This window comes from Buteo buteo, chromosome 4 (assembly GCF_964188355.1).
Source record: "Buteo buteo chromosome 4, bButBut1.hap1.1, whole genome shotgun sequence".
Lineage (NCBI taxonomy): Eukaryota > Metazoa > Chordata > Aves > Accipitriformes > Accipitridae > Buteo > Buteo buteo.
In genome coordinates, this window is record NC_134174.1 from 48,768,873 (window position 1) to 48,792,594 (window position 23,722).

At 43.4% G+C, this 23,722-nt stretch overlaps 1 protein-coding gene across 3 annotated transcripts in view; it reads right to left on the reverse strand.

Annotated features, from left to right (window-relative positions):
* Positions 1-23,722, reverse strand: part of ANTXRL (ANTXR like) — a 66,008-nt gene that overhangs the window by 19,713 nt on the left and 22,573 nt on the right. For all 3 annotated transcript variants that reach the window (XR_012650117.1, XM_075025966.1, XM_075025965.1), the window contains 8 exons: positions 21,345-21,443; positions 18,989-19,058; positions 17,786-17,864; positions 13,409-13,504; positions 12,660-12,698; positions 9,371-9,469; positions 7,494-7,661; positions 6,229-6,309 (listed from right to left, as the gene is read on the reverse strand). Coding sequence is in view for 2 of the 3 variants with exons in the window: in XM_075025966.1 (XP_074882067.1) it covers positions 6,229-6,309; positions 7,494-7,661; positions 9,371-9,469; positions 12,660-12,698; positions 13,409-13,504; positions 17,786-17,864; positions 18,989-19,058; positions 21,345-21,443 (731 nt within the window). In the remaining variant the exon portion in view is untranslated. The remainder of the gene's footprint in view (positions 1-6,228; positions 6,310-7,493; positions 7,662-9,370; positions 9,470-12,659; positions 12,699-13,408; positions 13,505-17,785; positions 17,865-18,988; positions 19,059-21,344; positions 21,444-23,722) is intronic.

Below are 23,722 nucleotides of genomic sequence, written 5' to 3' on the forward strand. Positions count from 1 at the left end.
AGATGCTCGTGTTCTTTGCAAAAAGGAAAAAAAGTAGTAAAACAGGAGCTACATGTGTAACATTTTCACTGAAAGTGACAAAGTGAGATCACCTACTGTGGCAAGCGGTGTCCCTGTCTCTTTAACTTTTCAGAGCCTTATGAAGGTAATTGGGTCCAGACACGTTAAGCAAAGGGAGAAAAACCCCAGAACCAGCCAGCAGTCACTGATGAATACAGTCTGAAGGAGCTCAGTGCTGCTTTTCCATCACTCCCTGTAGCTCTGCTAATTACTACTTGGGCAATTACAACACCTCTCCAAGCAAGTGTCAGGGAAGCCTACTAAAGGCCATTACTCAGTCTTGAAAAGAAGTAATTAGAATGAGCTCCAACTCGCACTGGTACTTGGGCAGCTAGCATGGCGTGACAGGCAGGCACTGCCATCCCCATGGGCTGCATTCAAACTGCTGACCACCTATAGGTAGCAGCCAGAAAGTAATTATTAGTAATCAATAATCCATAGGTTTGGTGTCCCACCATTCATCTGAGGAGTCCCAAGTGCCTGGCAAGACTTAACTAAACCTCACAGCTGTAACGAAGGTAAATACTGTGCTCTCATGATTATTTTGCGGTTGGGAAAACTAAGGCACATAGATGTCATGGTCAGCATTACAAGGAATCACTCAAAATTTGAGTGTAGTCAGACCTTCTGAGCTTTAACAAGCCTATCAGCTTAAGAGTGATCACTTAGGAAGGGATACACAGAATAAGGAACACAAATACTCCTGTTCTTATTTCAGAGGCTGGTGTTTAAAATACCAGCTGCTGTGCCTTGCCCAAAGTCACATAGTAACTCAATGGTGAGAACGTGAAAGGACCCAGAACTCCTGGCTTCCAAAATGACCAGCAGCTCATAGTTTGTGAAATTTTTGGCTGCACAGCAGCCTTTTTACCTTCAGTTTTACGGAAGGAAGAAGGAAAAAAGGCTTTCAGGTTTTTGTACAACAGCCTGTTTCTAGTCCCTTTCCCCTGGAATGGGCTTTGCATGTGCAAACCACAGGGTAGTACTACTAAAGCACTGCTTTTTTCTAAGTCAAGTCCTGTGAGTATGCAAGGGTGATGGTGACAGCAAAATCCAGTGTACACTCTCACTCTCTAGTGCAGGTAATTTCCAGTGACAAAAATGAGATCACTTTCTCAAGCTTTAAAGTAAACAGGAGCAATTCTGCCTGGGGGGAAAAATGTCGTCTTTTTTTCAGTTGAGGTTTTCGGTAAACCGAGCCTCTGAGAATTTCCTGTGACAGTATGTGCTGAAATGCAGAAAGGAATGGATTTGCTGAAAGCAGCAACTAAGCACACCATTTGAAAGCAGCATCTCACCTTCCCCTCTGCACATATTGGGGCTTTTAATGTTTACTTGCTGGCCTTGGTAACAGCCCCACTTTTGATCCATGAGGCCAGGGGGAAAAGCTTGAAAGTTCCCTTTTGCAGAGACTGCTGACAACCTGCCCCACCAGCTACTGTGGTTTCTATGAGATACTTCAAGATAGCCAGACATTAATATTTCCCAAACTCTAATGTTCATAGCAGCCCTCTGCAAGCTCAGAACCAAGCTCAGGAGGACACCAACAGCAGTGGGTAAGTCCTCAAGGCAGTCCGAATATCTTGAGCAATACATAGCTCACCAGGCCATGTGGCCACTCTGACATGCTCCTTGTTGCTGGATGAGCAGTGTCTCTGCCTCAGAGCTGTCAAGCCCTTTCTTGGGCCAAAAGAGTGACTGCTGGTCCTCTAAGCCCCAAATTTCCAGGGAAGGAAGGGAAGAATAGCAGTCTAGCTCTAAGGGATCCATCACTGCAGCAGTAGCACAAATGCCTACGAAGGCTTCACCTTTGTACATTACTGTGAGGAGAAAAGCCCAGCAATCAGCAGCAGAGCCGCTAGCCCTTTTTCATCGCTTTGTTCCTCTGCTGATGCCGAGAGCTCAGCAAAAAGCCATCCCACAAATAGCAGCCTATCTGCTAATGATGGGGTAGAGCTACGCGTGTTTATCCCTTGCTGTCCCATTCTGGTGCAACAGAAGCTCCTGCTAGCAGTGACCTGGAGAAGTCAAGTGAGTGGGGTCCTGTGACCCTTCACTGAGGTACTTGGCAAACTAATAACCAATTTCAGCAGTGCTGCTGTGACATGACATTTAACGGAGACCAACAGGAGGAGCTGTCTGCAGAGCCAAGCCAAACACCGTGGGCACAGCTCCCAGGAGAAGGGGGATCAGAGCTTGTGCTTGGCTGATTTTCTTTAAATAAGCAGTTCCGAAAAGCGCCTGTGATTTTCACAGCCAGTCCTATTAATACAATCCTGCCTAATACTGATGGGTCATCCATCCCGAGATCCTTTTCTTGATAAGTCCATGGAAGGCATAAGCCAGGGCAAGGGAGCTCTCAGGAGCCTCAGCCAGCTCTGCAGCGAGGCCATAACCCAGGGCATGCTGCTACCAGCAGCTCAGTTCCTGCAGCACCCAAGGAACAGAGGAAGGAGGCTGGTCACCAGCCTGTTGCTCCCAGAGGGCAGGACTGCAGAGCACCAGTCTGTCTCAGCAAGGGGAGGTGCAGGGAAACACAGACTGAGAGCACAAGGAAAGGAAGAAGCCACAAAAGGAAATGGAAGGGAATGTCTAGGGGAGGAGTCCAAGGGCAGCACAGGTAAGAAAAAACACCAGGTGGTTTGGGAAAGGCAACAGGATCATGATGAAGGAAGAAATGAGGATGGTTGGACAGCAGCCCTGGCCACCCAGAGCAAAGGACAACAAAGTCCCTTGCAGCACTCAGCCCTGTATTCCTGCACACATGCTTCAGCCTGAATTTCCACTGCAAGGCTCTCACACGCACTCTGGAATGGGCTTTACCACATGAAGACTCAAAAAAATACAAACAGTGCCATTTTTAACTTCACTTTGTGATTGGAGTGGGGGAGAAGTTCAGCTCTGAAAACCTGACGTAGCAATACTGCCTCCACTGTATGGTTTGCAGAGCCAAGAAAGAGGGCTGTGTTGTGCAGGAAGATGCTGAACAGCTCTGAAAAATGTCTAACAGACTTTTGCTTCTCTGTGACAAAACCAGATACATTGGTGAATATACCAAAAACATTAGCATATTTTGTTTTCCACCAAAACTATCACAAAGAGTTTTTCTACCAGTATTTTTCAGATTTTTGGGGGAGAAAAGCTCCCAAACCACAGTACTTATTTTCAAATGATAAAAGAAATTGTACTTTTAAATTTAAAAGAGCTTTTAAAGAATGTTTTAATGCCAAAAAATTCTCCTTTATCATCTTCCCCCTGTCCCAAAAGTCTTGTGAAAAATATTTTTCTCCCTGTACTGTGGATGTTCTCTGTAATTATTATTTTCATTATGCAGAAAAAAGTGTTTTGCTATAATTTCTCCCAATAGCTGCAAAAAGCGAACGTATGCCCAAGTGAAGCAATAAAAATGGAAAATGAAAACTTTTTTTTTTCCCCAATGGAGGTAAACTGTGAAACAGAAATTTGGAAAATGTAACTTCAGTGAGTTATCTTGTTCCAGTGGGAAACAACCTATATCTCTGGTAATCCCTGAGAATGTAAAGTTAACAATTTGACTGATTCTGGGTAATTCAAAGATAGGAATTTCCTGAGTTATGAATCCAAATGCCATTCCCAAAACAGAGTTAAATTGTGTTCTTTTCGCTTTCTGAACTCTAAGTTTTCCTGAACAGCCAACACTGCTCTGAAATTACCTTAAAATCAAAGAAAAAAAGGCAAACTTAAAAACCCAAAGAACTCTTCCCCCTGCCCCCGCCCAATCCCTCAAAACCCTACAAAGCAAAGCAATGCCTCCCTCCAAGATCACCACACAGTCACTGGGCTCTGGATGGCAGACTGGAAGAACACCATGCACTGAGGCATATCAGGCTGCACTTTCATGTCTACCCAACAGTAAACCAAAATCCATTGACTGCTACTGCTGTCAGCACACCTGTACAGGAGTCACCTTGAACCTGCCTGGGCTGGGTCGATCGGAGCTGTGGGCTTGCTCCTGGGACTGCCGGGCTCCTCCAGCTCTGCACAGCCAGAGCTCCAGGCTCTCCATGCTGCCAGTCACTCCTAGCTAGCACTGACTCGATCTCCCCATTCTTCAGCCACAAAGTAAGTGTGTGCATGTGTGTGTAGGCTCCTATATACTTATATGTACACACATGTATATTTATACACTTCCTCCCCACCAAAAGCCTAACTCACCAGGAGCCAATTCTCCACCAAGGGTTTGCTACTGGAAAAGTCAACCAAACAATAGATAACCTTGTTCTTTTCTGTGCTAGCTTTCTCCATGAAATACAGGCCTGTGATCTCCTTTATTTTATTAATTTTTTTTTTTTTTTAAACAGCAGAAGGATGTCTAGTCATTTTCTTGTTTCGCCTTCAATATTCTTCAGCTTTAGTTAATTTCACAGGCCAGGGAACAGAGATGATCCTATTCTTCCACTGAATCTGGCTCAATAGGATTCTTTCCACCCTATTTCCCAGATGTACATTTGATTTTTCTAATGTTCTCCCCGATACAATAATCCTTCAGCTCGCTCTGTTTTACATTGCCTCTTTTGAGCCCCCCATCCTCCCTGCAAGCAGAGCTGGAAGGCAAGGAACTGAGGATCCCTGTTCAGAGCCAGCCCCCTGCCTGTTTCTTGACTGTGCAGGCTAACAGGAGCTCTGTTGTGCTCTGCACCCATAGAAACGTACCAACCGAGTGGATAGATTTATATTATACAATGTTAGTGCTATCAAAATACAGCTGGGCCTAAAGAGCCTATTCAGAAGCTCTAGATCGTGCTTAAAAAGTAAATAAGGTGTCTCAAGCACAGCTGCCTTGAAAATGCAGCTTAGTGAAACAGTTAAGGCCACTTTACAAAGTAGCATAGGAAGCTGAGTTTGTTCTCTTGGTTTCCTTATGCACTGAAAGAAAAATGGAAAAGACTAAACTTTAAATACTGAAGCTGTATGTTTAGTCAATAACTAGACAAATGCCATAATGGTATTTTGCCAAAAGCCAGAGCGATGCAACTTATTTGCCTAGAGTATGCAAATTAGGGCTACTTTTAAAGTCTGTTATTAGGTGTGAAAGTCACCCAGGCAAACAAGCCCAGCATAAGGGCCTCTGCACCATTCCTACCCCAGAAAAGCACTTTATGGCCCCTACTGCTGTAACTCTACAACACCTTCCCCTGAGAACAAAGGTGATATAAATGTATGGACTCTGGCCAGAGAAGGGCCACAGAGGGGAGAAAGATGCTGTCATCTCTGCTCAGCCCTCATGTTTCAAAGTCCCACTGCAGAAAGCCAGATCTGGAGGTGCAACAGCCCAAAGCAGCAGCACTCAATTCTTATGGAGTCGTCCCCCCAGAATAACAAGATAGAGACAACCATAATGGTGCCAGGGTCTCATGGGGAAATTTTAAGAGCTCTGAACTAAGCTATTGCAAGTGACCATGGGGCAGCACATAGACATCTCTGGGGCTCTGAAAGGCATAAACTCCCTGTTTCCTCCCAAGAGGAATCTACTCCTGACCTATGTTTGGTCAAGGCAGGAGATACTCTCTGCCTACATATAGGATATGACCAAGAAATGTGTCGACCAAGAAATGTTGTCTTTGCGCAGAATCCTACAGAAACTTTATTCTCCATTAACTTTGCTATAATTTGTTTCTTCATCACCTGCACATTTCATGATTTCTCTCATTAATCACTTTAAATCTGAGAAGCATTTTTATGGAGTAGGAAGGATAATTTCTGTTGTAGAACAACTACTGCGTGTTAAATTCAAAATGAGCAGTCCCCCAGAACCCACAAAGAACCCAACCTTTGACTTTAACACATGTACCCAGAAAAAAAAAGGCTAAGAATGTATATGGCTGAAAAAGGTCTCATATACTACTGTGGCCGGCCAGCTTCTTCCTCAGTCTGCTCAAATCATCACAGTGGAGACATTGCTGTTGACCTTTTGGGGCAATACTTTTAAACAGATGCCACAGCAAACATTTTAGCTCATTTTGAAATCTCTCGTTCTTGTGACAAATTTTTAGCCTTAGGGTAATGTGAAAAGAGACAAGCTTGCAAAAAAATAAAAGAGAAAAAAAAAAAAGATGGGGTGGTTGGGAGGGAAGAGCATTGTTGCTGTTAACAGAAAAGTGACATGCCAGTATGTTTGTGACACCTTACCTTATCCCCTGGTTGCGGTCTCATAAGAGAGACTTGATCATAACCTCGTCGAACCAAAGCCCACAGTGCATCAAGTTTGCCCTGGAATAAAAAAAAAATTAAAAAGAAGAAAGAGAAAAAAAAAAGAGACATGACCAAGAATTTGGGGAAAACAGCACGAGATTAAACTGATTAAATTACAGGTGAGTTGATCCAGCCTTTCTGTATTAAACTATCTGCACAAATGTTACTCCTGTGCCCTTGCCCTCTGTATACTGCTTACCTGGACAGCCAGAAAAGAGACCTCAACAGGGTATCATGCACCCAATATGCAACCTGCTTGAAACTCACTGAGAATGACTGTAGTTTAACATGAACAACTCCTCTAAGAGGCACAATTTTTGTTATGTTAACAAAAGGCAGAACAACACAAGTACTGTACTGATGGGAGGCGAGTTGGAGCATGGATAAACAGCCCCAGGACTACCTACCTAGGCAGGCTTTAAAATTCAGAGGTACTTTCCAGACAATAAATTCAAGCGCTGTTAAACTGATCTGTAAGCATGGTGGGGAGGGGGGACCCAATCCCACAAAACACTGGTTTGGGACATGGCCACAGCTGTCTGGGATGAGCATTGTTTGCTGCTCCCTTGGCCTGTCCTAGCCCTCCAGCTTCCTTCTCTGTAAGTGGAGATAATAGCCCTGCCCTGCCTCAAGGGTTATGTGAGGATACATACATTAAAAGACAGGGAGACACCAGATACTATAATGACACTGGAGAAATGGGGATGAAAGTGTGGAGAGACTGAACAACTTGCCCAAAATCAAATATTACATCTTGTGGCTGAACTAGAGAGGAACAGAGCTGAATCCCAACCCAGGGCCTTAGCCACAGTGCAATCAAAGCAAGGATGGTGCACTTGATCTGATACTCTTTGCATGCTGCCTTGAAATGGCACAAAACAGCATCCACCCTCCCTAAGAGTTGAGATACCTGCTGTTGCAATCCAGGCTGTGCAAAAGTACCTGAAAAGAAGGCATGAGCCAAGGGAGGGAAGATCTCTGCTCATGCCCTCCAACACCTTCTGCTCTTCCTCAAAAACTATGGCAACACAGTGCCAGCTGAAATGCACGTTCCAAGAAATGGGCAAAGTTGAGGGTAACTGGCAATTTTTCTAAATAGGGTCTCCTAGCTCTGCCATAAGAAAGGCTGTGCTATGGAACCGGGATGTAGTAACATGCATGACATAAGAAGACTTGGTAAAACTGAGAGGCAGACACATTACCTTGATAGGAGTGTACCATTTCCGCTGGGAAGGTGGTTTTCTTACATGGGGCTTTTTCGGTTTGGGTTCCCATGGCTCATACTCCTGTTCTGGCAACTTAATAATAGCATTTTTGGGCTTCTCTAATTTTGCTCCTTCCTCTGTTGACCCCTTGTCTCCCCACCGCACCTGAAGTCAAGAGAGCACACTAAGTAGAGACACTTCAGTAGTCCCCACCAGCAAGTGGTTTTCACAGACATTAATCTAGTTCCCATCAGATGACCCAATGCCACCAGACATGAAGCCAAATTTATGAAGACACCAAACTCCTACTGTAATCAGAAATACACATTTAAGAGTCAAATAGTCTCATTCAAAAGCTGCTTGAACTACTAGCCTTTACACCTTCCAGTAACCTAATGTGATGCGGGAAGTCACAGCATCCAGGGCAGATTAACCCATTTCCAAGTGAAACCTGAAGCACTTTGCCCAGCTCTGCTAGGACACAGATGTAATACACCTCCCATTGCCTCACGCAAAGAGCAGGCAGCAGCACCAGCTGAAGGCAGGCGGTCCTTACAGCTAGCCCTAAGCAGCTAGTGTTGTTCAGCTCAAAAGTGAAAAAAGGGTCAGTGGACAAGTTTGTGAACGGTTTAAGAACATCGGCCCTCAAACTTGCGTAGCTACTACTAAAAACAGCTCTTCCAAAGATGACCTTGCACAATCACAAGAGAGGTCAGTAACTTTATCTTCACATACCATACACTACTTATTTCAAGCTGAAATTCTGATTTTCTTGTCTGACTTACCTCAAAGAGAAATGTTACCCTGCATTTAAGGGCAATATATGATCCATGGGGTTACTCAGCATCAAGGATAAAATTCTCCTGAAGAAAATGCTTAAGGATATTAAGATGCAATAATTCAACTGCAGAGTTGCAGGGACTTGCTGAGAAGCCATTGCTTTCATTCTGTTAGCCATAGTTTGGTCCATATCCTTGGATGGCTTACATTAGCCCACCTCCCTCAGCTACCAGTTAAATCTAGTGCGAGTTTCTGGTGTGACATCCCTAAAAGTAATCATTAGGCCCTCAGCTGATACAGATGAATGACAATTCCCTGCCTTATATTATCTGTGGTTAGGAATATTGAATTCATTTCACTAACATGGTTATTTACAGGAGTTTGTAGCTGATCACAGCATTATCCACTGACTCCCTGGAATGTACATGCCATAGGACAGCACAAGGCAAATTTCTTTCATAGTAACACCTCACTTTACACATCAAGACTGGCTTGTGCATGAATGCCAGGGCAGGATTTAATTCATTGGCCAATTTCAACATAGATGTGGTTTTGTGCATTAGGAGTTAATGCTTAACTGAAAAAAACCAACCAAACAAGTAAATCCCACCAAAACCAAAAATCAAGCCAACAGACCCAAAAGAAAAAGAAAATAAAAGAACAAAAGAGGAAAAGAGAGAAAAATTGCTGGTTTAAATTCCCCAAACAAACTGCTTCCAGCCAGCCAGGCACAGTGTTGATGGCACCCTCAAATACTCAAAACCAGCGTAACTCTGCCAGAGACAAAAGAACTGGACCCAACTGCACCGAAGGGTTTGATTCAGTATATTAAAACTTCTTTCGGTGCTTATCCCATCTCTTAACGTGCAAATTTTCTATGGCTCATAATGCTAGATTCATTTAATTATTCATGCAAATGATGGCAGCTTGACGTCTGTTACTTGGACAGCAGATGCAATCAGGTGGACAAGCCCTAATTAAATCCCAGTCTCTAGTCCATCAAGATAGCTTTTTAAAAAGCAAAGAAAAACATATTGCTACAACTTAAAATTAAATGAATTGATTTTTACAATACTAAAGAACAAGCCAAATACCTCCATCCTCTTAATCCCACCAACACCTCGACCTCCATAATAAGATGCGTCCACAGTTGGCCACTTTTTCTTTGGCAATCCATCTTCATCATCTGATTCCTATGGGAAAGACAGGGAGATATTACTGCTGTTCTCACATAAACAGCATAAACTATGGAAAACAACTGAACATCCTATGGTCCAATCCTTGGGTATCTCGCTTTGTGTGTTATACTTACTTGCTGACAAAAAACAAAAGTCTCTTGTCTCTGCAGCTGCAATTTTAACTAGAGGAGCCAAAGAGGATTGCCTATTCCTCTCTCCAGACAGCTTTTATTTAGTCAAACATGCACTGAGCTTCAAAATCACAACTGACTTGTAAGGGAAGGCAAAGTGGAGATGAATTGTACATTATACTGGCTTACCACTATGCTATGCAGAAAATGCAGCAATCAGTTAGCCCAAAGAAATCATGTATTAATTGAGCTTTTAGAACTTAATGTCACCTAACAGGGGAAAAAAGCTACCACTGTGAGTTTTCTAACATGTGCATCAGACCCTTTTCTCATGGCAGCTGTAACCAGTTATTCTATGCTGCTTGATTCTTTGTAGAGTCTGGCTCAAACTGTACAGTTTGGAACCAGGACTCAGATTGGAGCACCTCCAAATTGTCAGGAAACTCAGATCCAGAGTTTTTGACCTGCGGTTATAAAGACTACAGATTCTTTTTCTGGAACGTGGGAGAGTCTGAATCAGGGTTTTACTTCAGGTTCATTGTTCTGTTCTTGCTTAACTAAAAGCTGGCAAATGTTTCTAGTTCGACAACCCTGGGAACAAATCTCCAGCTCTATCATCTTGAGCCGATAAAAGTCACTGGGATTTCTCAGATTCCCTACTATTACGCTGAGTCAAGGCAGCTGGAAGTCACACTGTGACACTATCTAAGTACACACGTAAATGAGGAAAGAGCCCAACAAGCTCCTACAATACCATCTTCATTCCTCACACTCTTTATTAAAGACAAATAACTACGTCTCATGCTGATATGCAGATGTGCATACTGCTCTTGGACTGGCCATGCACAGTGCTCTCTGCTAATTTTTGTCAGTACAAGTATGTTTCTAGAAACACTACCTGGAATTGATTTTTTTTATTTTTATTTTTTTTAGTAAAAATTAAGTGAAATCCCAATGCTAGAGAAGGACACAAATTGTTGTCAGATTACTAGGTAACATTTTCTCAAAATTGCCCTACATGTTGCTATTGGAATGTAAAAGGAATTGAGAGTCCAAAAGCCAATAATGGCTTTTAGAAAACATGCTTTAATTTTTGTTTGTTCATATTTAAATCTTGGGTTATGCCTTGGAGAAATGTATTCCCATCAGTTATTCAGTGACATCTGATCTCTCAGCTATAGTTCATGGATCAGTTCCTCCAACAAATTCTTTAGTATGGTCAGGCAAGACTAGAGTTGGCATTTCCCTTAACTAGTAAGGGTGTTTGGATTTGGGTTTTTTTGTTTGTTTGTTTTGGTTTTTTGGTTGGTTTTTTTGTTGTTGTTTTGTTTTTACCCTAAGTTAGGGAAATAAATATACAAGGAAGGTACTGTGGTTTGGTGTTGGGTTTTGTTGTTGTTTTGTTTTGGGTTTTTTTGTGTTTTTTTTTTTTTTTTTTTTTTTTAAGACTATAACAAATACACAAACAAATTTTATCCCATTTTGTACCACATCTAAAACACTACCCAGTGAACTACATGAGCAGTTTTAATTCATTTATATTTGATTTCATTGTGAACTTGAGTACTATATGAAATATCCTGCCTCTTCCATGGGATGTAACACAGATTTCAAGTCTTCATGTCTAACAGTCCTTATTGCTGGCAAGCCTGACAGTAGCAGGACACAGTGATGGCTGACACTACTCCAGCTGATAAAGAACTTCACCAAGTATTCCCTACACTGAACACATAACAAAGCAACACCAAGAACTACCACATACCTTTTGAAAAGTAATGCAAATCTAATGCTTGTGGTTTTGAACAGGTTTTAGATAACTATATTCAGTTTAATAGCAGCAATACCAGACTACATCAACTAAAGAGCAGGTCACCATACCTAGGGAGGCTAGTGCTAAGTATAACAAACCAACAATCTGTACTGGATAAAGACAAGGCCAAGTAAAGGGATAGATAACATCTGTATTCTGTGTTATTCCTGGACTCTTACGTCAGCTCACAGTCTCTTTGACTGCAGTTAAAATCTCTGCTGATTAGAATAATCACAAAGCATCTGGAACTCTGCTGCAGGGGTGCGATGATCTCCGCAATCTCCTTCAAACACAGCATGGCTGCAATTGCATGCTTCATGACAACACTAATCACCCTAAAACCAGCATGATTTTTGGTGCTTATGCTAAAGTTAAATTGTCACAGTGCTGCTGCCCAGGACAAGCAACAAGATCACATACACAGTAATAGTGGCCTCTGGCAACCTCAAAACAGCAGCTGTGGTTGCCTCCTGATATTCATGCCAAATTACAGCAAGTTAGCAGCAAACTGTAAGCTTCTCTTGTGGGTTAGGCAAGTATTTTTCCACCATTTAACTGTCTATGCCTAGGAAAGAAATAAAGGCAGGCATTAGTTGTCTCTGGAGGTACTTTTATTTATTACTATTATTTTCAGGAAATTAGTACAGTGAAACTAAGCTGAGGTCAGGATCAGTGAGGTAAGGGTCAGTGTGTTACTGTCCCAAAAAAAGCTAAATACAACCCTGCCTCAAACAGCTCACAATCTAAATGGAGAAAGGCTAAATGTCCTTCCAAAGGTCACTCTGCATCAGAGCCACAGCCAGGGCAGGCTCTTGTCTCCCTCTCCTGTAGCAAAGCCACAAAAATGTGGCCTTCACTGTCCTTTCTTTCAGCTGCCAGACTTTGTTCCTTACTGCCAATCTGGGCCAAACTCCTGCTGAGAACAACGGCAGCTTTACTGGAGGAGGGACAGCTTTCAGCACAGCTTGAGAAGTGAAGATTTGCCTACACGCCTGTTTGATGTGCAGCAGAAAGAACAAAATACCATAGGAACTGTTGCTCTGTGGACTTCTGAGTTATGCAACTACTTTCTCTGTGGATGGAAATAATCTTGCTGTATCTATATAAAGAGGCCAGAAGGCAGAAATAACTGTCCTGACCCAAGAGACTTCCTCTCACAGCCTTCAAGGTGTCATTAAGACACCTACAGGGCTGAAGTTCCTGAGCAGCACGATACACTACAGTGGCTGCAGACAGTGCAACAGCTCAAAAATAGCATACTTACAGGCTCTGGAGGTGTTGGTGGCGGTGGCTCTTTGATCACCTGGAATATATAAACAATGGGAAAAATCTGAGATAATGGTAGGCTTCATCCATCTCAATGCTATGTCCTCTCTGCTTTCTTGCTCGTATCACAGATGGGTTGCCCAGCTCCATTCCCCCATATTCAGGCCTCTCATTAGCCCCACTGCTTTTCAGTGGGCATAAAATAAATGCAGATGAGAAGCTAAATCCATCACATTAAACTATCTGATTAGTCAAGAAGTGCCCTATTAAGTAACTCATAATACAGCTCCACATTCTGGTAATCCTGCCTTAAAAATGTCATATAATTACCAAGCTAGTGCAAAATACTCACTCAGAATCTGCACCTCCTCTAAATAAAAAAGAAAGCCTAACTCTTGTCTTTAAAAAGGACTGTAACATCTTATGCATATATTAGTAAATCGGTTCCATTACACTTTTCTGCAGCAGGTTTCAAATCTTGCTCTAAGGAGGTCTTGATCCCTACAGAAACTTTGGACATGTCCACGAGCTCACTTAAACTTCTCATTCAACATCAAAATCACATAGGCCTTGCAACGTTCAAAAACCCAGACCAGAGTGACTTCAACAAGCACTTTATGCAATTTATTGAATCAGGGCCTTACAAACCTGGCAGTATTTTTCTTAAACAAAGTTAACCACCCACTCCAACACTGCTTTCACAGAGAAGAGATGAAACAAGTCAAAAGAATAAAAACCTGTACTTACCACCGTGCAGCAAAGGGGCCAGAACCACCACAGAAGAGCCAGAGCCAGCAGCAGAAAGAGAATCAGGAGAGCAATGAAAAGGATGGTCCCAGTCAGCTGCAAACAAGATGATTACTTCTGAGTTACCTGTGCATGTCACAAACAAGGCAGGAGCCCTGAAGTTACACATTAAGACTAGGCAAAGTGAGCCAGGTTTCCCTCACTATGAGGTCTCAGGTAGATTGTGCAGTCAATCACAATTATCATTAGGATCACATCTGTCACAAATCTGTATTTGAAGTCATGATTCAGGGAAGCACTTCCTGTTTGTGGTATGTATAATTTATGCATAAATTTATGGTATGTTTATAGCCCACTAGATTCAAGGGTGTTAAACTTGTATACAAACCATTCCCAAATCTGTGCTGACAAGTCCCTTAATACTGTCAGAGAAGCATTGCAAACTACATGACCACAGACTCTTAGGTGTGCAGAGTAACCTTTCATCACTAGAGATGCACAATATGCAAATGCTGATATTCAAAGAATGGGAATATTGGAGCTAAGAGCTTATGGGTAACTGTTGACATGTCAACATTATGGAACAGAGCACAAGTTACTTGCTCAGCCTCATCAGCTCCCAAGCCTGCTTGTATTGACTCTTGCCTCAAACTGCACACACAACCCCAGCCTGAGTGATTATGCAGACTAGTCCTTAAAGCTGCTGGTTCTTGGTATGCTTCCTCGGGCTGGTTTGACTATTTTTAATGAGATGCTGTAACCATGCTCTTAAACATTTCTGATTCTTGTATTCCATCTATTTCTCTGCAGAGAACAGCGCGACTCTGGGGCTGGATAGCTAAGGGTCTACATTCAAAATCAAAGTTAAATTTTCTTTAAAATTACTAGAATCCATAAAACTTCAAGTGTTAACACTTGAAATTAGCTTTTTGGAGCAGCCAGGCAACCAAAGAGAATCACAGCTCTGATTTTCCTGGGTAAATCTTGATGGATTCTTTGCACTCGGAGCATTTCACGTCAGTGTGTTCAGAAGAGGTATTAACTCTGTATTGCTCTGATGACTACAGGAAAGCAGGTGGTCTTATGCTGCTTGGCCCTTGCAGAACATACAGAACACATGGCTTTTTGGAAATTAAACATTTGTTGCAGATGGGCAGTGACATGCTGGGACGTGCTGCTTCCTTGGACTGCACTGGGCTCTGGGATGAGGTTAAGATTAGCTGCAGTGCTCCAGCCATTTCTTTTATACTGCAAAAAGAAACCTCTTCAGTGGTAGATTTTCTGATTTTGAGAAGAGGTTCAATTCACCAGCAATGGAGGTACCAAAGAACAGGCAAAATCTGGCAGCAAACTAGAGGAGAGCCTGGGACTAGGAAGATGTGAAAAGAGCTTGAAGAAAGGTCTGCAAATCAGGCTGAGGGAATAGGAGCTAGCTAGAGAGGAAGCTGTAAGATATTTTCAAAGGATAGGTGGGAGGATAAATGGAAAGAAAGCAAATTCCAAAGAAGATTTATGGAGGATAAAGTCCGTGAGATTCACCTTATTAAATCTGAAACTACTTGCTGAATTCCCATGACACCAGAAACTGATGCTTAGCCCCTTCTTACAACCTAAGTTCCCTTCACTGTTCTAAGTGGGTTTGTTTTCCCTTTTGACAATGAAAAGGCTGAGGGTGGAAAAGAAAGTACCAGCTGGTAAGAGCTTTGCAAAGTCTAGGTCTGATCCAGAGTGGCTGACTTGGGTGGCACCTAATTCTTTCTCAGACCAAATCCTAGAGCTGTCAGGACTGACATGTTCAAGACAGACTAACACAACCACAGCTCCTACTCCATACTTTCAGGCAGGGAGTCCAGTATCCCATATCTCTCTGTCACAGCATCACCATGCCTCCACTGTTCTGTGGCTTTTTGTTATAGATGCAACAAGTCAACCTGTTTTGGGATACACTACTTAGCTCACCTTATTCATTTGGTCAGGGAGCAGCTGAAAGCCAAGGTGGAGTGCTGCGACATGTGCCAGACCCCCTGCTCAAAGGAGTCCTGTTAGAAGACACACTACCCAGCTGCAGTTCAGTGCTGTAGCCCTCCTCTCTGGCCTTCCTATGGCCCCATGTAGCACTAACGCATCTGGAAAGCGGACACTTGAGAGACATGAATTCCCAGTGAAGTCAGTTTGCTGAGAAAAGGATGAATAAAAGTCAAGCATAACTTTTAGAGGTATTGCTGCACTCCTTAAAAACAAATCCAAGCACAGCACCAATGCAGTGCATGAGCCACAGATGCACATACCACTGCTACTGTTACTCCAAACACACATTACCTCCTTGTTTTGTAGCCTTTGTTCCCAGGCATTGCTTTTCCCATGCCAAGTGCTCATATAAATCGCCAAGACATTTGCCAGCAGCAGCTCAGGAGCTGCTGGCAGCAAGAAGCTAAAGAGTCCTCTTTTAATGATTAAATATACAAAGCATTGTAGTGAAGCTGGACTTCGAAAAGGAAATAGCAGACTTCATGCAGCTGAACAGAAATAAGCACAGGGATCACACAGAGGCTTTAGGAGTAAAGGAAAGAGAAGATACTTACTGTACAGAAAGGACAGAAGGGCCAGCTGGAGAGGAGAGCTGAGCAGGCCAGCTGACTGCTACCCACAGAAAAGGAAACAGAAGAGGAAAGGAAACGGAGGGAGTCTCTAAAACGAGAGGAGTGAAATGCATGAAATTTAGACAAAGTTGGAAACTGAACTGCCAACCTCCCTACTTATGGGATGTAACTAGAGTGAGACAGTCTTTTTTTGTACCAGCTGAGAATCAGGCTCCCTGCCTCTTTCACATTCAATCTGCAAGAGGCTGGTCAAAAATTGTCAGATTGACAGGACCGGAGATTGGATTCCTCTCTTTATCCTAAGGCTACTGAGAGAAAAGCTTCCTCTGTGCACATTCTGACCTGTAGGAAGCCCAGCTAAGGCTAAGACTTCAGTCTTCATCAGAAATAAACTACATATGGGTAACTAAATGCACCAGTTAACACTTGTGTTTCACTGCAGATTCAAAAGGTTTTATTGTACCCAAGGTATAAGAGAGGAATAAAATGTGAAAATATTAGTCTTCAGTGTAGAAAAGTTGGAGGAAAGTTTTGGAAAAATAAGAGTAATCAGGTGAAGCAGCAAACACATCTCTGCTAAATTCTGAGTCCCTGCACCCCAGACCGTTCCAGCAATCTGATGTGAGATTTCCCACCTTCCCTGCTGAAAACATCACAAAATCAGATTTGCAAGTTCCAGTCACTGCCTCTATTTTCATTCCCGCCCTTCTGTTCTGCAGCTGTCAAGAAGGCCAACAATGATTACAAACCAATATGACAGCATTTTGCATAGGCTATAAAAGTCCTTTTGACACTAGTATCAATAACACTCAACTTTGATACAAAGTGTTTGCTATCAGGTACTTCAGCAAACTTTGTTTAGTTCAGAAGCACAAGGCCAAATCCTCAGCTACCATACTTGCTTGCAACAGCTATGGGCATTGCCTATTTTTACTCCAAGGCAAGGAAGCAGACTGCTTATCTAGTAGTCAGCTTAATTTTGATTGTTTGACTCTAAAAATCAGATTTTGATAAAGAATTACTTCTAGCTACTGGTCCCTGACAGTCCACCTGGGGATAGGTGGTCTTTTTCATGAGGAGATGCTCATATCACAGCCATTGCTGTCCCGCAGAAGCACATTCCCCCTCAGCTGGGCTGAGCAGCAGCCTTTTACCAGGTGCTCATCCCAGGATCTGAGGCTGCTAACTCTTTCTGGTCACCCCCCCATGATGCCAAGAGAAAAGCAACCAGCTCCTGTCACTAAAACTGTAAAAACACCTTAGTAAATCCTGAACTAGTAAAGGCAAATTGTGGTGGTCTAAGAACAAATGCTGTAAGCTCCAACTAAAAAATAACCATGTAAATTTAGAGGACCTTCCATGCTGTGGCTCTTCCAGATTCAAGTCCTGGCAGTTGTACCTTTCACGCCAGATCCCATAAGGGATCCCAAAGGTCAACAGGGTGTTGCTTCCTGATGCTCCTTCCCTCATTTTCCCAGATTCCCTTCTAGTCAGATCCTAGCTTTGAGGATCTCTCTTTCCTGGGACAGGAATAGGCAGGGTGCCTTTTGCTGTAATTTTTTATTCAGTAAATCTATCACGATCTATGTGTCATCAATAACAATTTAATCGTAACTAGCCCTGATTATTTTTCAAAGAACTGCTGGGATCCAGTCAATAACCATGATGTAGAAGCTGTAGAGGGCTCATGCTCACTCAAGGAGGCTTTGCCTGAAGAGCCACCGTCGCTTTCCAAGATCTCATGGTTTCTCTGTCAAGCCCCATTGCAATTACTTACACAGTGTGTGCTGGTGATGCTGACAGAGCTGGAGATGAACGTTAGCCCGTTGTTCATGCTGACTTGTAGGAAAACCACCCTAAAGCACAAAACAGATACACTTATTTTTAGTGTCATCTTTATACCCATTGTTCCCTTTATTCTGGCTGTGTTTTAGCCATTGGCTCATAAACACACATGGATAAAATGTCCTGCTGAGTCAAGGCATTTTCATGGCTTCAGGTGCTTACCTGCATTTGTCTTTCTGCTTGCCCAGGAGCTATCCTTTTTACGTCGGCTTAATTGAGTTGGGGCATATGCTCTTTATTAAAAAACCTTAATCCCACCTGGGGCAAAAGGCACTACTAGGACAGTGAGTCATAACATAAAGTCTCAGACATTTGCAATACTACCCTAGATAGGACAAGAAACTTACTTTTAGGCTTTTTTTTTTTTAACCCCTTCTGCAGCTTAAAGAGCCAGAATGTGTTTTCTTTTATATGCAAGTAAATCCAGAATACCTGCACTGAGGTCAAGGGGTAAAAACACTGAAATGACAGTGAAATTAAAGAACCTGGCTCTAGCTGTTCTCCAATATCAAAGAAAGTATCTGAGGGGAAAAAAAAAACAACCAACAAAAACAAATAAAACACCCAACAACTTTCTCTCACCCACAAATAGCAAAGGGGAGGGAGGCATTCACCCTCAGCCCCAGTACAGTATTTAAGCACCCACAAGATCACCCAGGGGAAAGGTAGGGCCTTGTGCCTTGTCTCCCAGGACTCTGCAGGATTACAACAGCTGAAAAATACCAACACTAGCCAGAGCAGGGCAAGACACAGGAAGCAACACCTACAACAGCAGCAAAGGAATTCAAATCAAGCATCTCTTTTTGATCAGAATGAAAAGTTTGCCTTGAATTCAATTACCCTTTGGTTTGAAAAATTGGGATATAGGAACAGAGGAGAAATCACCATTCTGTGATTCTGTGATACAGGACCATGGTCCAACAAGGCCTTTGGTTAAGCTGTACTAAAGACTCAACAAAGAATAGAGCTATGCTGGCAGGATTTGGCACAAAGAGGGTGGAGGTAATCCTGCCACACACACACACAAATTTATTAGCTTGGCCCTTTGGGCAGAATTCTGAGCCCTTGGCTCAGTAATGACATCCTCATCCAGAAGTCCCCTCTCTCTTGACATGTGCTGCAAACCAATACTTACTGTCCAGCATCTTCTATCACTGGGGCAGGACAAAGTAAGTAAGTATCATGAACAAGGGTCGGCTTTTCATCTGAAAATAAATGAATATAACTGTCAGGGATGAAAAAAAGAAACTGTCCCAAGCAGGCCACCCCCTGGAAAAGCGTTGACACCAATGAGAGCCACAGACAAATTCAGTATATAGGCCAGTACCAATATTCCCCAATGGTACTGATTACAAAGCCAAGTACTAGGATGACGATTCTTGTTGATGACAATATAATGTTATCAGGCTAGAGACACCACAGCTAAGAAATGGAAGTATATTTCTGTTCCTTACAATAGTGATGAGCCATTTTGAAGCCTGCTTTAAGCAACATTCATCTTGTCTATCTGACAAGTGTATGCAAACTCTACTCATATTGAATACTCTGATCCCACAAGTTACTTAAGGGGTCAAAAGTATAGGGTTCAGTTTCGCCTACCTACTTCCAAACACACACAGGAGGAGAAGCTGAGGCTGCACTGTTTGAGCCCAGGGAAAAGGAAGAACAGAGATTGGGTGGAGCTGAAGCAGACAGACACCAGAAGGAAAAAACAAAACAAAACATGGTTGGTCATATACAGGAGACAGGCAGAGAGAGGCCATGACTGATGTTACTGTGAGGACCTGTCCTGCAGTAGCTGCTGCTTTTCCTGTCCCCAACATCCCCTCTGTGGCAGCACCATCCAGAAACAGCCCATGTTTATAGGGGTCTGGTGCAGGCAGAATCAAAAGCAAGGCCATGGGTGTTTTCCTGCCTCCCAGCACTCTGCTGCTCCAAGACTTAGCAGTGCTACTCCTGTTGCTTTCAAAAGCCACTTCCAGAAAGCCAAGTCCCATGAACACAGAGAGGAGGTCCAGCAGTAATCCTGCAATGCCACTCCATTAAAAGTGCATAAGCTGAGGCACAAGAGCAGACAAGTCACCACACCTTAGCTCCGAATGGCCCCAAGCAGCTAAGGTGCTAGTGCAGAGAAAGACTGGTTCACAAAAGTCCAACCCAAGTGAATTAGGGGCTGGTAAAAGCTGCCAGATTATTTAAACCTCAGAGGCTTGATTACTCTTTCTACCTACGAAAAATTAACTTGAGAAACAACAGATATGAGAGTCGTTCTTTCATGCTTCACCCACCCCAAGCACACCTGAAGACAAAGCTCATTTTCCTGTTTTGGCAGAGATGAGACCATGGAAATTATAGTGATATGTTTTAAAGCCAGTCTGAGGGGAAAAAAGCCAGCCAGCATAGACCAGTGTCTCAACACAACATCTGTTGCAGACCTAACCTAAGGAGAACACAGCATGGAGGAGATGTGGAATTAGGGTAGTTTTCCTCCTGTGTACTTCCAGGCCCAGGTCACACTCATTGTGTGAAGTCCAGTCAAGGTGCCAGTGCATTAGGGACAAGGAAGGAAAAAAACCAAAAGTCTGTCTACCTGGTAAACGACAAGAAATAAACCCCTGGCAAACAGCATCTGTAAGTGGAATGAGAGTGAGACCACCACAGTTTATTTAATGCAGCCTCCACGTAGGCAACTAGGATGGGAAATGAAGGAGCAATTCATGTGCTCCCTCTTGTAAGTGAATTCACTGCTAGGGAAGGCACCAGTCTGACCGCGACAGGATATGAAAGCCTCTACTGTGCTCAGCCAACAAGGGCGGCATATACAGAAAAGGAGCAAAGTTCCCCTCCCCATGCCATGCTTCACCCTGCCAGACATACATGGTTTCTCAGGAATAAGAGAGGACTGCTGAGAAACTGGACACTCAATCTTTTTTGGCCATTCAGTCCTTTGCCTGGCTGCTGAGACAGCAAACAAAAGACCTTGTTTTAGCACAGCGATGACAGGGAGTTTCTGCATTACATGCTCGCTGCGACGAGACCAGCAACCGGCGTCAGAGACGAATCAAGCAGGCCTGTCTCCTGAATTGGTGAATAAAGAGCCTGAAGACACAACTAAGGGATCAAGATAGCATTATTTGGTTTTACTGGTGATGAACAAGGGAATAGGGAGCAATTTTATTTCTCCCTCTTAAAACCTGATACCCAGTCCTCACTAGCCATATGCATCACCCACGTGCACCATTACAATGACACTGAAATTCATTGTGCAGCAGCACACCCCACGTAAGCCCTCGCGACACAATGCCCACAGGTTGCAGAACTGAGTAAAGATGCATTTCAAGCTTCTGTTACGTGCAGATCCCTACCCAGCTCCCCCTACATCCACTGCAAGGACTCCCCCAACATGGACGAGAGGTGCGCTGTGTCACCTCTATCACTCATGAGGTGACAGAGCCACAGGGGGCACTGGAATCATCAGCCTGCAAACTTACTGATAGTAAGGCTGTCATTGAGCTTGAAGCTGCAGAGTACCTGGTCGATGTTTCTTGCATGATAAAAGCCGTTGCCTCTTACCACAACTTGAAATGATTCTGTAGGTAAAAATACAGAAGAGTAATGAAAAATAGCTCAAATACTGCATTTCCTTCCAGAGCTATCTGAATTACAACATGACAATGGCTGTTCTCTGCCCTATGCCTGAAACAAAACATTCACACTGACACTTTCGATATTCAGCAGCAATGGTCAAGGTGCTGTAATGGCACTGGTGCTTCACAGAGCAACACTCGTCTCAAGGTTGTGCCCGCAGGCATCCCATTGACCACCAATGCCTTAATTAAAAGGTACCACAGTAATACTGTGAGCCTGACATGGCTGATGTCATCTCATGGTGCCTCCATGGCTTTTTGGCCAGATACCTTTGCTAACCATAAGCACCAGTCCTTCCTCCTATCTCCACAGCAGATGGCACTTGGCTTTCAGCAGCAGCTCTGTTCAGACAGATGCAGACAAACAGGACTCGCCTCATAACCCCTCTGTGAATCAGAGAGGAAGCTTTGCATCTGTTACAAGCCCTGGAAAAATACAATCTTTCAGTCCCTACAAGAACTGAGCCTGTGCACAGCCCCCTTCACATCTGCTGTGCATGGGAATAATTAAAGACCCAGGTGCTGTGATTTTCTTTGTGCTCTTCCCCCACACCCCTGCCCCAGCAGCAGAAACCACCAGTGGCATAAGAGACCTGCCACATCAGACACACTGTCTGCTGGCCACAGCAAGTGCTCCTAAAACTGCCCTTCAGCTGCTCTCAACTTCTCTTGCTTCAGTCCTGATGGGGGCAGGGGGGACACCTGTGATTTTTATCATTAGTGTGATAAGCAACTGTGATTTGTTCATTCAAACAGGAAGAGCATTGTCAGTTTTTTCAGCCAACCTTTCAATGGTCTTTTCACTGATAGAGCAGTTTCACATCTGAGTAAAGCCAACCTAGGAAGGCTGCTGTCAGAAGTGAGATCCCAACTGTGCATGCCCTCCACTGTTGGTACCACTGATTATGTTGCAGTGCACTGAGCTTGCTCACACACCTGAAAAATAACCCTCTGTTTGTTGCCAGAGAGATCAGTAAGATGATCTGCCTGGTTGAGCATCTGCTGGGAATAGAAATGTGCAGAAGGGAAGGGACAGAGACAAGTCATGGTAGCATCAGGTGAGTTCATGTCTATCATGAAACCCCCTAGAGTCAGTGTACCCAGGACAGTTAGAAACAGGAAGGGTAATTTGAGGAAGAAAGTATTAAAGAAGCCCGGTTTGGTTTCTCAGCTTCTCCACAGCAAGCTTTTAAAATTACTTCTTAGTAACCTATACGGTAACATTTCTCGGAGCTCTGGTAACAGCACAACACAACAGTTTGCTGCTCTTCCTTCCCTTTTACTTTACACAGGTGGAACCTGACATAGAGCCAGTGTCTCCTTCCTCTTGGGGCCAGCCCGAATTGCCAAGGCAGGCACAAGATGCACCAGGAGGGGAAGTGGTAAGGGAAACCTCCCTCTAGGTCACAAAATGCATTGCAGCTGCTACACTGTCCACAGAGATAACATCCTTAGCACAGGGAGGTGGAGAGACATTACAAATTTGTCCTGTGCCAAATGTTTTTTTTGAAACTCCCTTTGATGCTACATGCAACAAGCCAGCTGACAGCAGAGATCCGTGGCACGCAGAAGTGAAAGCACAGAAGTTGCACCTTCACACATAAATCTCCTGCTTTAGCTAAATGCTCCACAGAGCTCACTTATACCAGCCACTGAGCAGCATTTGAGTTTGAGACCAGCCCAGTACCAGGGGAATACCAGCACAACACAGGACTAATTAATCTTCAAGGTATGCATAGAAAAATAAGAATAAACTGCACAGAAGTTCTCCACTAGCAGCAAGTAAAACTGAACAAGTCCACACGCATTAGCAATTATATTTTGACCAACATATTAAAAATGAGAGGAAAACAACGTTGATAGGATTGAGGGGAGCTATACCTAGTTTTTAGTGATGTGAGATCTGGCTTTTGATAACATTTCATATGATGCACTGCCATGTTATTTGTATGCTTTGGAGGAAGGACTTGTTATTGGATTACACTATGTGAGGCCCAAAGGTGGCTGAAATACATATTCAGCTTAGTCTGCCTGCTCTTCACTATCAAGTTACTGCAAGGCAAGTTAGCATGAGGATGTGGAGTGCTTTAACTTTTCCATACAAACAGCTTGTTCTTGCCAAAAACACATTCTCACTACACTGATGTCTATTGCAACTCCAGGTGAATTGGACAAGGGCATGCACCAGTTATGGTCAAACACTGGAAACACACACTCTGGTT